The 16919-nt window shown below is 25.8% G+C and overlaps 1 protein-coding gene across 3 annotated transcripts in view; it reads left to right on the top strand.

Annotated features, from left to right (window-relative positions):
* LOC141534002 (uncharacterized) overlaps positions 1–16074 on the top strand; it is a 44863-nt gene extending 28789 nt beyond the window's left edge. The window contains exons 4-8 of one of the 3 annotated variants that reach the window (XM_074253136.1): positions 3063–3184; positions 3616–3930; positions 12598–12773; positions 14449–14755; positions 14971–16074. In XM_074253136.1, the coding sequence (XP_074109237.1) occupies positions 3063–3184; positions 3616–3930; positions 12598–12773; positions 14449–14755; positions 14971–15356 (1306 nt within the window). In that variant the 3' untranslated portion in view covers positions 15357–16074. Of the gene's footprint in view, positions 1–3062; positions 3185–3615; positions 3931–12597; positions 12774–13017; positions 13104–14448; positions 14756–14958 lie in introns of all 3 variants that reach the window. The other 2 variants (XM_074253135.1, XM_074253137.1) reach the window with 2 other exon arrangements.
* Positions 16075–16919: the final 845 nt, after the last annotated feature.

A 16919-nucleotide genomic window follows, 5' to 3' on the forward strand; every position in this document is an offset into this window, starting at 1 on the left:
AATTGTTTAATGAAAAATTTGACCTCTAGTTGTTTCGAAAATTATTAAGTAGCATCAATGGAAAAATTCATAGTAGCAAGAGAGTGTCAATCATTCTCAGAAGAAATCGGAGTATCTTTAACTGTGTCAAGTAATACTAATACTAATAATTAAATAGTATTCATCATAAAAAAGTGTATTAGTTACTGTATATATTTACGCTAATGTAGTATAGTATTAATATAAGCATAAAATTCTTCAGTTCACTATAACTAAACAAATAAAGCGCAATCTTAGTATACTGTGGACCACCAATAAAGAGCGTAGGATCAAATATCGCGGTTCAATTTAATGAACGAGTACTTAACTTACTAATTATTTATTTATTTATTCTCGTATCTATTTACGGTTCCAGTATGTCATTTCCGGACGCGTTGTTTATGATTTTTTTATTGATAAAAAATTTAATTTTCATCTAAGTTAATAATTTAAATTATTTCATAAAATTATGTCAACATAGGATAGAATTTCTAAATTTTTACCTCCATTATTTCGGCAATAAAAAATTTTTATTAATATGATTGAATTTTTATTTTAATGCTTACTGTTATTATTTTTACGCTTATAATTATTTATAAATTAACTGATAAATTTTTTTCATCCAAATAATGATATATTGAACAATTTCATTTTATTCATTAAATAATTTCAAAAAAAATTTTTTTGTGATATTTAAAAAAATTTATTTTTTAAAAAATTTTAAGAATTAAATTTTTTTTAAACTAGTCTGACATATAAATGTAAAAAAAAAATGTGTATTTTTAAAATTGTTCTACGGTATTGGGTTTTAAACACGCAGATGCACTTTTACAAACACGACAATGAAATAGTAATATTCCTGTTTATTTTCCTGTTAATTGCTCATCCGTAAATCCATGGCACGCGTTGCACTTAACGCAAAATTAAGTTCAGGATATGTTTACACGTGCGTACAAAATACCGCTAGTTTTTATTTTCAATGAACGGCATTTCACAATAATAACTATTTATTCTAAAATGTTCAGTAAATCTTTTCAAGGGATTAAAATATTTTACAGCGGCTTAAAACTTAAGTTAAATCCAAGTGGAAAGAAAAAAAAAATAAAATAAGTAAATCCATTATCTTCGACCATATTTGTAAACAGTGAGATTTATTTCTTATAACAAAACAAAGAAAAAGACAAGTATACATCGCGAAAAAATGTATATACACAATACGAAGTTAAATAAAAAAAATACGGATGCGGTAGTAAGAAAAATGCACACGTGCATTCGCTTGATATCATAATGTTATGTTTTATTTTTTTTTTTGACACTCATTTAAGCACGTACTTACTTTTGAACGTGCTTGCTAACTGGTACGTCTTCAAGGCTATTTATCATAATGTTGACATTAACTTTGTACATTTGTCGCTTTTCTTATTGTTACACTACACATCGGTTAATTAATTAATTATTCATTTTTTTTTCTTTGCGCTGTATGTAATTAATTTTCTAAAAAAAGAGTTCTTATTTATGCAAAAAAAAAAAATTGAAATATTATAAAATGTTAATCTTAAAAATAGATTATTAAAAAAATTTTGAATTATTAAATAATGACTTTTTTAAAGATATAAGCTCATTCTGATGTTACACTCATCAAGAGCTTTCATTTGAGTACCCACATGAATTTTTTTATATTTTTCATATATTTATATATATATGATATATATAAATATATGAAAAATTGATGTGGGTATTTAAATGAAAGGTTTTGATGAGTATAACATCGAGATGAGGTTATATCTTTAAAAATATCAATAATTCACAAGATACAAAGTCATTTTTTAATAATATAGATGATAATAATAATAATAAAATAAAAAAAATTCATGATAAGAAAAAAAATGTTGCTAATCGTCATAGGGGGTAGGGTAATTTAAAAAAGCGGAAACAAGGCCCTCAGAAACCGGAATCAAGGAGGATGGATTTAAGGTGGTTGTAATGCGGGCGCGTGCCTTGTTACAGGTTTTTAACGGATCCCCTAGATCGCGACGAGTGATTATAACCCAACTCATTTACCCATTACCATTGCAGTAATAAGTTGACCACCAGGACTTGACATGAGTACTCCATTACGCGGCCTAATGCTTCGAGACAACCGTCAGCTTAATACGTATTTACAATATATTGTCGTCCCTACTATCTACAGATATACACATTTCATCCGTGCTAAATGAAAATACTAATAATAAGGATCGATTGATGGGCTCGAAAACATTCTTGGGGAGCTTGAGCTTATCTGCTCTGAATTCCAGAGTGAGTCATACCGTACCTTTTCCAGGTATTAAGTATTTTTCTGGTGACTAGTCACCGGTGATCTTTGCACCTTTTTTTCAATCCTCGATTTTTATCTGTAGGTATCATTTTTTTGACCACTAGTTTGTAACAGTAGTCATTCACTGTAACTAATGTGAGGGTCAGGGAGATTTAAAAATAAATTAATGTCATGTGTCGAGTCGAAAAATTTCTGTCAAACTTAAAATAGTAAAATTAAAAAAAGACTAATTCTATAAATTTTTTGCTCGGAAAAAATATTGAGTAGAAAATACAGAAATGGTTGTGTAAAAATTTTTATATTTACGAAATAAAGACTGTTAAATTTACAGGAATTAATTTGTAAAAATAATTTACCTGAAATTAATATTCATTGTAAAATATATGTAAAAATAAAAAAACCAAAATTAAAATTTCTTCTAATGAAAAATTAAGTCAACAATTTTAACAATATAAAAATTAAATTTCTAAAATTTCTAAATTTTTTTGTAATTAATAAATATCTAGTTTCTTTTTTTAATTCCAATACAGTTTTACTAGGCGCTTAGTTAAGTTGTAAATTATAAATTAGTCATGTATATAATGTAGAAAACGATGAGGACAGAACTCCCATGGGCAGGGGCGTGTGCCAGATACACTTCTCGTCAATGTGTTCTCAATAAAAATAATTTTAAATTAAAAACTTAGTACTCTGGGTACTATCTCATGTTTCATTTAAAATGTTACAGTTCATCATCTCTGTACCGCAGTATAGCTGGTTCGATGGGAGGAGCAGGTGCTGGATATACTTTGCCCTACATGAACAGTCCTACTGATCTAGCTGGTTCTCCTCAGCAACTTTGGACTTCAAGTAATTAAATTTTTTTTTTAAACTAAAAAAGTTTAAAAGACACTTGAATTAATTTTTTTAAAAGTTTATTTAATGCATACAAAATTTTCCCACATCTTAAAATTTATTAGAAATTTTTTTTTGCATAAAAAAATAATTAATTTTTTTTTTTTTTTAAAATAAGTCAATTTTTATGAAAAAAAAATCTGAATAAAAAAAATAATTAATGCATTTAAAATCTTGAAAATAAAAAAAAAAATGCTCCAAAATTTTTTTTTTTTTAAATTGTCAATTTTAGTAAAAAAAAAATTTGAATAAAAAAATAATTAGTCCATTTAAAATCTTGAAAATAAAAAAAAATTTTCCAAAATTTTTTTTTTACAAAAAAAAATGTCAATTTTGATGAAAAAAAAAGATTTTCATCTAAAAAAGTTTTAACTTAATTTTTAAAGATTTAACTTCGACGCTACCACCAATTTCCGATGACTATGGCACTAAATCAACCTCGACTGTGACTCACCAAAGCCTCCCGGCATTTTCTCAGCCCTTTGGAGGAGCCCGAAGCTTCCGAGGGTACAGTAGTCCACCTTATACCTCTCAACAAGCCTCTGCAGGATCAGGCGCTAGTTCAGGGGATCCGAGTACTTGGTCATACCCGGCTTCAGCGGCAGATTCCCTTACCACACAATACGGAAGTGTTGCGACGCCTTCCAGACGTCAAACATCCAATCCAGTCCCAATGAGTGCGGCCGCCAGTTTATCTGCTAGTGAGTCTCCTTTATTTATTAACACAACAATAATAATTATAAAAAATATTTACTTAGCCACAAAACAATCAACAACATTACAAATAAAATATTCAGCGTTGGCACTAAATTATTACTAACACATCTTGCATTAAGCTGAATTATTAATTTAGCATTTAATATTCAATATTTAATACAGTAGCGATTTTTTAGTGTAAAGAAAAATAGTCAAGGTTTCGCGTACGATAGTATTGAAAATTTTTTATTATAAGTCATAATAATGCACATATGTGCAGCGTATTGTTTAAACTAATGTAGTGGTCGTAATGTATCCTCACGTTTTAGATTATTCAACAATTGTTGAATCATTACATGAATTTGCAGTCGGTACTAAGTCCATACCGCTAAGACGATAAAAAGCGAATTCTTTAATAATTTTTTGATAAAACATATTCCATGCATTGGTGCAAGGGAAAATTAAATAAAAAAAGTTTGAAAATTTAACAGTACATGACTTACAATGCTCAGAAAAAATTTACACAGAAAAACAAATTATTTGGATCAAATAAATAATTTTTAAGAAATTAATCTTATTAATTTGAGTATAAAAATTCTTAAATTGAGAAATTTTTCTTGGTTTAAATTAATTTTACTTGATTTAAGCTAATTGTTTTTTTTTTTGCACAGAAAAATAAATTTGTTTGAAATCAAGAAAATAATTTTAAACTTCATTTTCTTGATTTGAGTAAAAAAATGATTAAACTAAGAAAAACAAGCTTTTCTTGAAAAATATTCACTGTAAATTATTTAATGATTTAATTAAAAAAATTTTAATTTTTTTTTATTGCTTGAATTCACTCTAAAAAGAGTAAATAATAACAATTTACAATACAAATATATGAAAATTATATATTTAGTAAATATTTGTTTCACGTGTTTATTTTTTTTTCTTTTGAAATGAACCGCCCACTTGAAAACCTCGGCGGCGTATCCGCTTTTAACTTGATACTTACCACTAAAAACCGGTCAGAGGGTAAAAACTCACGCGTTTCGCGACGCCGGCGTCACATCACCCGCACACACACACACACATTTTTATATAAGTATAATAAAACTAGGTTTTTCACTCTTGAGGCGTAGGGGTGGTCCCAAGGACTCATATGATAACTATAAACTAAAAAAACCATGTCTTTTTTCACCCCATTTTAATTATTGTGCGCGTGGTCATCGTCAAAATTTAGTTAGAGCTCCAAAATCTAGGTCAGAAGAATTTCCCACATGTGACATTTAAAATGTCTTTAAATTAGTTTTTCATTTTTTACTTAGCTCTTTTATACTTACATCAGACCCACAACGTTAAAATATTTTATTATTAGATTTTGTTTGTTATTGAGTGGTTGATAAATTTAATTGTTTGATTATTTTTGACTTCATTTTTATGGAATTATTACTTTTACTCTGTACTTTTTTTTTTTTTAAATCAGACAAAATTTCTTGCATAAAATTTTTTAAAAATTATTTTTTGATGATAAAATTTTATTTAAAATATTAAAAGTTCAAAAATTTTAACTTTAATTACTTCATCAATACGTTTCAGGCGAGAATTACTTTTATTTCACCTCATTTTTACTGATTGTAAATAGCTAATTACATTTCTCAAATTTTTTATTGTTTTCACTGTTCTATTAGCCATAATCCATTCATTGTTAAAATATCCAGGTAGATCTGTTTATACTCTTCTTTTTGTGTATTTTTGCTATGCGGCCATTGCTTTGGCATTCGAATCAAATAAACAAATAACTAAATAAATATTATGTAAGTTTGAAAAACTTTTACATTCCCGTTATAAAATAGCGTAAAAAAATTTTTTATTACCCCCGGTCAAAAAATTTCTAGCACTTAAATAGTACCAATTATTTCGAAATAAATACTTTACTTAATAAAGATCAATTCATAATGAATTGAAGACGGCTAGACGAGCTATTGCTTAACAAAATGTAGTTTATTGCCAATTATCGGGTTTAAAAAAAGTTGACGACAACGCTTAACTTTTGAAACAAATAAAATCAATATTTTCAAAAATTTTTATCATTATTATTGCAGTAATTACAGTAATTAATGATAAATTATGAACGATAAGTGATCATGTCAATCTTGAAAAACTTTCATTCACATTTATGTGCAAAATTTTGTTTAGGTACTTTTTTTTTTTTTTTAATCTAGTCAACTTAACACTTGTCATGTTATGAGTAGCATAGATATGATATTTGTTTATCGATTTGATTTATCGGTTATTTAATAATTTTATAATTGTATAAAATTTTATTTGATAATAATAATAAGTCTTTTGAAGGAAAAAAATTAGAAACTGGATTGTTTTTTTTTTTATTGTAGATTAATTTTTTATAGACATAATCAATTTAGTAAATTCATCGATGAAAACAAGGTTAAATTAATTTTATTAAAGATAAAATAATTGAATGTTAAAATTAACAGATGGTCAAATTTTACATTTTGCTTTAATAAAAAAATTTAGATAAAACAATTATTAGTGAAATTTCTGAAAAAAATTTTTTTTTCTACCAATTTATTTGTAAGATAAAATCAAATAATTATCAATTGCTAATTGGAGGTAATTACTACAAAAAATTGAAGTGAAATTAAATAAAAAATGATGAATTAAAAAAAACACCGTTTAAAGTTACAAAAAATTTTGCAAGTTAAAATTTATCAAAACTAAATTTGAATTTTCTAATTTAATTATTATGATAATAATAATATTTATTGTTTGTTATCTTTGCTATTTACAATATAGATAAACAAAAATAATTTTTTTTGAATAGATAAATCCAATAAAAAAAAAAAAAAACTATTAACATTATTATAATATGATTTTTTAGTTCTATTTAAATTTATTTAATCGCTCGTCATTTATAATATTACATGGTAATTTATTGTACCAATGTAGACCTCTACAATTGTTTTTTTCCACAGTAATTGTTTTTGTTTTTCTTATTTTAAATTTGGAGTTATTCTTAGATAAGCTCGAAAAACATTGTCAGATTTTTCAATAATAAATAAAATTTTAACGTTAAAAAATTTTTTTCTATAAAATTAATTTTTTATAATGCTGAAGTTAGCCGTCAGCTGTCTATTTTAAAAATTTTAACAAAAATTCAATTACAATAAAAAAAAAAAAATGCTTCTAAAAATTTTTATCAATTTTCACATGTGAAACTTTTGAATTAATTTTTTTAATAATAATTGCATTATTATAAAATTTTAAAATAATTTTTAATGTCTGCCAAGTTCAGTGTCATAATTTTTTAACTAATGATTAAAAATTCTCCGGTAAAAATAATTACTTAATCAAACACACTCAATAAAACAAAAATAAGTTTGTACAAGTGTTATTATCCCTTTGAAAAACACCTTGTAGTTTTCATATTTTTTATACTCATAAATTCTGTGAGTACAGATGCTAAAAATTGAAGCTCACATGTGCTACCCTTGAACTTGAAGATGTTGTTGAATTTGTACTTGAAAAAATCAAAGTAGCCAAGGTAACACAGTACATAAAAAACAAACAGCAAAACAAAATTGATCAATTGAAAACCATGACCTCGACACTGGGTTTTATTTAGTTGTAATCAAGTTATGTCTACGAACGATACGCAGCTGGTAGTGTGTAGTATACACAAAAGTTGATAGAGTAATATTTATCCGAAATACACCGTACGATAATTTTTCGATATTCAAGTCAACGACACCTAGAGTATCTAATCATTCTTATTATGTTTGTGTGTATAATAATACATTATCCACATTGGAACATACGCATACTTATTATATATATGTTTGCGTTAATAAGTTAATTTTGTTTAATTTGCTCACAAATTTAATCGACATCTCTGTTCGCGTTTTATCTTATCCAATAAATTATTCAATTTTTCTTTGCTTTCCATTTCATTAAAATAATAATTATTTAGTAAATAATAAATTTTTAATTTTTTTTTTAAACACGTGAACTTGATAAACTTTATTATCAATTATCATCAATTACAAGACTCGAGAAAATAAAATATAATTATATATTTCACTCGAGAGAAATGATTTCTTAAATATGTAATTAAATTGTTATTTATTATTTACATTTGAATGACGCATTGGGCTTTAGGGCTCGACTTTTTGGTCTGCGATACGGGTTATCAATTATTTTATTGATTATAATTATTAATTTTTAATGAGTTCTTGCATGAAGTTTAGAAAAAAATTTTCGATCACGATAATTTATAAATTGGGTAATTATTGTCACCAGAGTTTATGATCCCAGTAATTAAGTATTCAAAATAGTGTAATTGGGCACCTAAGGCAAGGCGCATTGGGACTTCTCGATTTTAAATGAAGTAATGTTTCAAAATTTTTCAAAGTTTTTTCTTCATTTTTTTTAATTGTTTAAAAAAAATTTTTTTTAAAACATCCTAATTTTTTGGAGTAAATTTTATGATAGAATTTCGATATTTTTTGTTACAAAATTTGAAAAAATTGATAAATTAGACGAATATTATTTCAAATAAAAATTATTATTTTAATATAAAAATTTAATTTAAATAATTTATTTACGGGTTCAAAAATTTGTTTTTAGAAATTAAGCCGATTGGTTTTTTTTTTTTTTTTTTTTTAATGAATATAAATTCTTGAATTTTGTAAGAAGTAATTATAAATTGTAACGATTAAAATATTATGATAATTAATTTTTTTCGTAACACATTAGTAATAACTATTAATAAAGTTCAATGGGAATTAGCCTATCTCACATCTAAATTCATTGAAATAAAAATATTTATTTTTCTGTCATTAAGAAAAAAAAAATAATTTATTTATTTATTTTTAAGTCAGAGACCTCAAGGAAATTTAATGAATAATAAAAAAAATAATTCCGACTTTTTTATCAGAACAATCAACATAATTAGTAATTTCGTAAGAAAAATAACTTATTTTAATTTAATTATTGTTGAAATGTGGACTAATATAACAATAGTAAACTTATAATTTAATATTTTATTTCATTATTATTCGAAAAATAATGAGAGTAAGGGAGGGTACACAGAAAAAACCAGATTTAAGTGGTTTCAAGTATTTACAAGTTCTGATTCGATGTTCGAGTTCTGACAGAAAGTAACAAAATACAAAATGAAGAAATTGCTAAATTTACTAAAATTACGAATAAAATGTGTCATCAAATGATTCAAAAGCTAGTATGATAATGTTGATGAAACCATATTATTTTGGTACCATTTAACTCTAAAGGAGAAGATACGATTTAATCATTGAGTAAAATTTAATAATTAATAAAACTGAGGAAAAATTCAATTTTTATAAGAAATTTTAATTTAAAATTAATTAATCAAAAAAATGAGCTTTGAATTACAGGATAAAAGGTTTTATTAAACATAAAAGACTAAACAGTTAAAAAGATTGAAATTACTAAGCAGAATTGGAACTGGATATTACATAAGTAAAGCTACGAGCGAAAAATACGATGACGACTGCGTAAAGTTTAACCTCAGATTGCTCTCGGCGTCTCACTGACGCCGGTATAATGTCCTGAGGAATGTGCATCCGATGCTAAAACTATTCAATGAACCCTCTAAGCATCTCAGGACATTAGCCTTTGGTTTTATTTAATATTAATTATGCGTTAGTCTAAATATTTTTTCTCGTTATATTTCAAGGCATTATTTTTTGACGAAAGAATTTAAATTACTGAAATTATTAATTATTAATTAATTTTTGAAAATCGGACTTTTTTGTGTTGCTAATTTTAGTCGTTTAGATTTATTTTTAATAATTTTTCTGAACAAATACTAAATATAAGAAAGTAATAAAATTCTTATTTATCTATATTATTAATAGAAAATTTGTGGCCAGTATTTTTATATGATAAAATGGGTTTTTATGGTTAAATTTGATATCATTAGAAAGGTTTTGACCTGAAGTTATGCCTTTTCAATGTTTCATATCATTCTCACTAATAGTTAATTTATTATGATAAGTTTTCGAAGTAGTTATAAATAAATTAGAATTTAGCGATAAACAAATTTTGTTTATTTATTTATTTTTTTTTGTACACGTTAATGTAGTTATATGACAAAAATTAATTAATCGAATTAAGAGACTAAGAACAATTTATTTATTGTAAATTGGGTTTGATATTTTTTAGTGATAGTTAATTATGATTTTAATAATTGAGAGAGAAAAAAAATTTTTTTTACGAGCATATTATTATTTTTAAAAAAATTTTTATAGTTTAATTTGGAATTAAATCTCGACAGTCACACAGTGACTGTAGGTTGCTAGCATAAATTACTTTGTGTAGATTGTATTAAAAATAATTAAAAACCACTCAAAATTGTTTGGTTAATTAATGAAGCTTTTTAAAACTAAAATTTTCTGGTAAGAATTTTTAAAAAATATTTAAATAATTTTTTCCTCCGTCGGCTGAAAATAAAAATTATTGAGGTCAAAAAAATAAAAGATATTATTTAAGTACAAAATATTATATTAGCCAATAATCTTTAAGTGAGTTTTAATGACATCGAAGTCACGCAGCGGTTGCATGGAATTTCTGATAATATTGTCGACATTAGTACGTATTTTATGGAATGCAGGTACATACTAAAAGTACCACTGCTTTTCAAAATATTTAAAAGCTTAACAAAACTCAAGAGCACTAATATATAACATATATTTTTTTTTTAAAAAGAGCAGTGTTCGTTTTTTCTGATACTATATTACATGTAACGTGTCTGTTCCGCTATCAGCTATTGCCGGAAGCCGAGATAACACTTTTCCGCCCACACTCGTACTTTTTTCACGATGTGTACGTACTTATATGTATCAATTCCCTTGTGCTTCGCTTTATTATACGATTCAGATTCAGGTCCTATTCCTGTCCCCTGGACTGAAATTTCTCAGTCTTCCGTTCTGCTACTATAGTAGATTACTTTTATGTAAAGTACCCTTGAGTAATGGAATTTATCCACAAGTTTTTATTTTAATGATTATATATTTAAATTTATTTTTTTATAAAATACAAATTAATCATTTTTATTTCAAATATTTTATTTTTAAAATTTTTAGTGCTAAAATCTTAAGACAAAAATCTATATTTTTTAAGATGAATTCATTTTATTTTGTTTAAATTGTAGAATAAAATGCTAAAAAAAAAAAAACTAGAAGTAAAGGAAGTAAAAAACAAAATTTAATAGGAAGACAAATTAAAAAGAAGGGAATAATTAAAAACTAGAAGCGTTAAATTGTAATATTTACTGCTTTTATTTGCAATTTTTTATCCTGGTCAGGACAATAAAATAAATATATTAAATTATTGTATCGTCATTGGTCCTTGATAAATTGAAAAAAAAAAAAATTAACTTGATTAAGAGAAAAATTCTTGAACCAAGAAATTAATTTTGAAGAGGGAAATTGTCTTGAATCAAGAAAAATTTATTTATTTCAAGAATTTTTCTACTCAAATCAAGAAGATTAAGTTTTTCAAAATTATATGCTTGATTCAAGAAGATTTTTTTCTGTGTACGTGCACAAATTTTCAAATTGATCAGACGTCTTAGTCGGTAAAAATTACGTCTAAAGATATTGTAACATACTTGGAGGTCAAACTAATAATATAATTCCAAAATATCAAAATAGTTTTGGCTCAAGTAAAATTTTTCTCAATCCAAAAATTTTTTTTCATTCAAGAAAATTTTATTTTGTCCAAGATAATTATTGTCTTTATTAATATTTGATTGAGTAGAAAAAATTTTATTGCTTTCTCATGCAAGAATTGTCTTGCAAAAACTTTCTTTAAATTAAAAAAAAAATAACAAAAATTTAAATCATAAAAGAAATTTAAAATTAAAATTTTGAGAGATAATATTGCAATCAATAATCATATCTGTCTTGCCAATAATCTTGCGGCCGGTTAAAACAGCTGCAGTGAAATTTTAGAAATTAAAAAGCCCTTTAAAAAAAATTTAAATACTTATTCAGTAATTTCCATAATTATTTACTATAAAATAAAATACAGGTACGTGTAGGACCTTGAATTGTTATTTCACAGTAATTAAAACGTAATTATATATAAAAAAAATTAGGTTGACGCTATTCGCTCAGTTAATTCAAACTAATTAAACAGCCATGGCCAATTGGTCGTATTAGGATAGCACCTAGGGCTAAATAAAAATGGCTTACTAATGACAATGACTCGCAACTCAATTCTAATGACCGGGTACAAAGTCCGAAAAATCTAAAATATATGTAATTAATATTATGAAGCAATTTTTAAATTGAAATGTGTACTTCAATTAAGATAAATAATGTACTTTGAAAAAAACTACTTGGTTTTTATAAAAATAAATTATTTTTTAAGAGAGAGTATAAAATTTTAAAAAACTTTTATTCAAAAAATTCTTTTATACAACCAATATTTTCGCTTTAATAAAAAAAAAATTGTCACTAGTAATTTTTATTTTGAATTTAAAACAAAAATTCTTAATAATTTTTTTACACAGTAAATAATTATGTGCCAGCATATGAAACGTTAAATAAAATTCTCAAATTAAATAAAATCTTAGATTAAGACTGAAAAAAAAAAAAAAAAAAAAAAAAAAAAAAAACCTGCAGTGCACAACATCGATGCGGAATACTTTACGGAGGGTCGCGAGTGCGTGAACTGCGGGGCAATATCGACCCCCCTTTGGCGAAGAGACGGCACGGGACACTACCTTTGCAACGCCTGCGGCCTCTACCACAAGATGAATGGAATGAACCGGCCACTCGTGAAGCAACCACGGCGACTGGTAAGCAGAGGCTCGCTCGTCAAAAAAAATCATAACAAACCTCTTGAAAAAAAAAAATAAAGAAAAAAAAAGAGAGAAATTTTTTTGGACCAGGAGCCTGAGTGGAAATTCGCCCGTGCTGCCTCTCATCGCGCACTCCCTCCCCCATTGTTCTTGTTCTTTGTACTCGGTGTGATTAGTGATTTAGTGGTTTGAGATTTTTGAGAATAAATGACCCTAACGCTTGGCCTCCTGTCTGTTTCAGTGGCGGACCCGGGCGAATTCTACAAAGGCTTCTATGGGTATAATGGCACCCGTCGCGTCCTCGAGGAGAAATCGAGCCGCCGCTTGGTAGGTGTCATCAAACCTTCCGAAAAAATAATAACTAATTAATAATTATTTATCATTTTGTTTTTTAACATTTTATTATTTTTACTCTCTTATTTTTTTTCTTTACACTTTTGAGGTGCCACTATACCCATGGTACCTCTTCATTTGATTGCATGTAATTTTTAAATGTTTTTATTTATCTCAACCCTTCATTCTAATTTTTTTACACTAATTTAGGGATATGGTTTTTTTAATTTGGTATTTTTTATAAATTATTTCTTAATACACATTTAAAAAAATTAACGGATCATTTTTTATACACGGAAAAAAGTAAACTGTAATAAATAATAGACGATTTGTAATAAGTAATTATCAACTGCTAAAAATTACCATTTCAAACAGTAAAATCGTGATTTTAATAATTGCTATGTAATATTTATCATTTTGTATCGAAAAAATGATCGCATGATATGTAAAAAGTATAAAATACAATTACTAAATTTTTAATACAAGCAACGTCAATATTTACGAAGTAAAATGGTAAATTTTAAACGCAATGCTAAAAATTAAACTATAATTATTGAATTGCTTGGACCGGTAAAATATATATTTTTTTCCCCTCCGGGTGTAAAGCGTCAACTTTAGCCCCGCTGCGCTAAACAAAGTTTCCGCTTTACACCTTCGTCAGGGAAAAAAATAGTATACACTCCTCGGGAAGTAAATAAGAAAGCCTCAGATCACATGTTTGTTGACCTCGGCTTCGCCTCGGCCAACAATTACATGTGATCTGAGACATTTCTTACTTTACTTCCCTCGGTGTGTAATATACTATTAAGAGTACAATTTTTACTGTTTCAAATGTTAAAATATCACTAAGTGAGAATTTGAAACTATAAAAATTAACTAAATTTTAGTTTACTTTTTTCTGTGTATAAAAAATATTTGTTTCTTCTTTATAAATTTATTTTTAAATTGGTAGCAACGCGTCGGTAATATAAATAATTATATAATTGACTGTCAAACAAATATTTGTTAAAAAAAAAAAAAAGAAATTATTAATATTAAAAATTAATTAATAAGAGGTATCAAGCATTTTTTTATTTTCAAGAAATTTATCATAAAAATTTGGTTTGTCTTTTTCTAAAAAATTTTTCTTTTAAAAAAAAAAATAAATTCTTTTTAGAAAAAAAAGCATTGCAAAACTTTTTGATATTTATTCATTATTCAATAATTTAATAATTTTTTTTCTACTTTTATAATTAAAAAAAAAAAAAAATTATAATTAATAAAAACATCGATGAAGGGTTGACAAATAAAAATACTTAAAAAATTTACCCATGTAATAATTAAGAAAATTTGTGTCTAGTCGGCATCAAGGCGGGTAGGTCTGTCATGCAGCAACTGTCAGACGACAATAACATCACTCTGGCGCAGAAACACTTGCGGAGAGCCAGTTTGCAATGCCTGCGGATTGTACTATAAGCTGCACAACGTTAATAGGCCGCTGGCAATGAAGAAAGACAACATCCAAACGCGAAAGAGAAAACCGAAGAGTGGCGGCATGAAGTCCTCCGACACCCCGATCAACCACAATATTCCATCATGTGTCATTAATAACAACAACAATAATAACAACTCCAGTGTTACCAATAACAATATAAAATTAGAACCAGGTAAAATTATAAATTTAATTAAAATTAATTATTTTATTAACGTCTGACTATTCCGGGATTTTTTCACTTAAATTGATGACTGATTGAATGATATAAGAAATTTATATTTATTAAAGGCAATTTGACAAAAAAATTTTTTTTAACAAATTTTTAATATCACTTGATTACAATAAAATATTTTAATTGAAAAAAATTAATTAAAGACTACGTTGAAGCGAGGATGAGCCACCTGAACATGAACCAGTCCTACACGAGCTCGCTGTACGGCGGAAACGGCCAATCAAACAGCAGGATAATTTCATACCAGTCCACCCCGCAGGTCTACTACGACATACTCGCCTCCCAGCAGCAGCAGCACCAGCACCAGCAACACCAGCAGCACCAACAACAGCTCCTCGAGTGTCATTCGCCGAAAGTTGAGTGCTCTTCGCCCTCAAACAAGGGTTCGCCTTTGCTGTCAGTTAATCACTCGCCGGACCATCACTTCACTTCACCCCACATTGTCACCCTGGGGAACTCCTCTCCGACCTCCACCACCAGCAAACTTATGCTCGACAATAATCATCTAGAGCGGCCTACTGTCGTCTCAATATCTTCGTAAAATTAAACTTTTTTTATTAATTATTTTATGAGTAGAATTGTAATTAAATTTATTAGATCTTCGATGAGGGAATTTAGGAATTATCTCTGTACATAAAATTAAATTGACTTTTTTTAAGGTGGTGCAAAATTTATTTTAAAAAATTGCGGAATGAAATGATAAAAATTGGAAAAAATTAAAAAAAAAAAAAAAAAATTTGAATATATTTTTTTTTTAAATTAGAAATTTGATACGAAAAAAATTTTTTTTTTACCAAAGATAGTCACAAAACTCCAAGCGATACCAAATTTGTTTAAAAATATGAGTAATCATTTTTATTAATTGTTATTATTAAAAAAAAGGTCTTTGATAATTATTATTATAATTAATCGAGTTATTGTGTAAATATACGACAGTAAATAGGATAATGGTTTTAACTTTAATATTAATCGATAATAAACATGTTTAAGCATGAAATATGTAATTAGCAATTAAAGCAAGTAATTAATTTTTTTATTATAATTATATTGAACTTTTAATTAGTAGTTTTAATTACAGATTACAAGTATGTCATAATTATGATTATGTTATGTATCTAAAGCTATTATTATTATTCTTTGTTAGATTATCTGACAGATTTAGTCGCATATTAGAAAGCATACTATTAAGTGTGAGATGTAAGACATTAGTTTTTATAATTGTTACATAAATATATAAATATATATTGAATTAAATATAATGAATGATTTTTTAATTTTTTAGGTATTTATGTTTATATTCTAATTTATTCTGATTATTTTGCGAGTTATTAAGATTAAAAAAACACGTTAATATTTTTGTGATATTTTGAAGATAATTATGTGAATTTTAATTTTAAATTTAATAGATTTAAGCTATCTTTTACGGCTTAAAAATTATTTGAAGAATAAGGGTCGAAAAACGTTGATGTAAAATTTTTTCAAATTTTCAAAATCACGGAATTAATTTAAAAAATTATCAAAACCACACAAATGATAGTTTAAATTTAAGAAAATTAGAAAAGACGAATTTTGAAAAAAAAAAAAAACTCTGCTATGTAGTAGATTTTTTAATTATCTATTTCGTAGCAGAGCATTTTTTTCGAAATTCTTATTTGTTTAAAATAAAAACATAAAATTACAATAGCTTTGTAATCATGAGTGCAAAAAAGATAAATTTAATTTGGGAAAAACTTTAAGTGCAATTTTTAAAAAATATATTTTTTTTTTATTTTTAAAAATTAAAAAAAAAAAAACAAATTAGAAATTTCAGCTAACTTTAATGTTATCAATAATTCTCTTTTTCTTAAAAATTTTTTTTTTCTTGCTTTAAGAACATAATTCATAATATAAAATTAGAAAAATAATTTTGAAAAATTTGGACATTTTCAATCAAGTGGAAAAATTCTTAAAATATTGCTTGATTAAAAATCATCAAATTTCTCAAAATAATTTTTTTTGAATCAAGCATTTTTTTCTTTAATAAAATTAATTTTTTATTAATAAAAAATTTTTTATATTCTTGATTCTGATCATGAATTTTTTAAATTAATATTTAAAAAAAAAG

The sequence above is a fragment of the Cotesia typhae genome, unplaced genomic scaffold, assembly GCF_013202065.1.
Source record: "Cotesia typhae breed Kobodo isofemale line unplaced genomic scaffold, CoteBio_Ctyphae scaffold_13, whole genome shotgun sequence".
Lineage (NCBI taxonomy): Eukaryota > Metazoa > Arthropoda > Insecta > Hymenoptera > Braconidae > Cotesia > Cotesia typhae.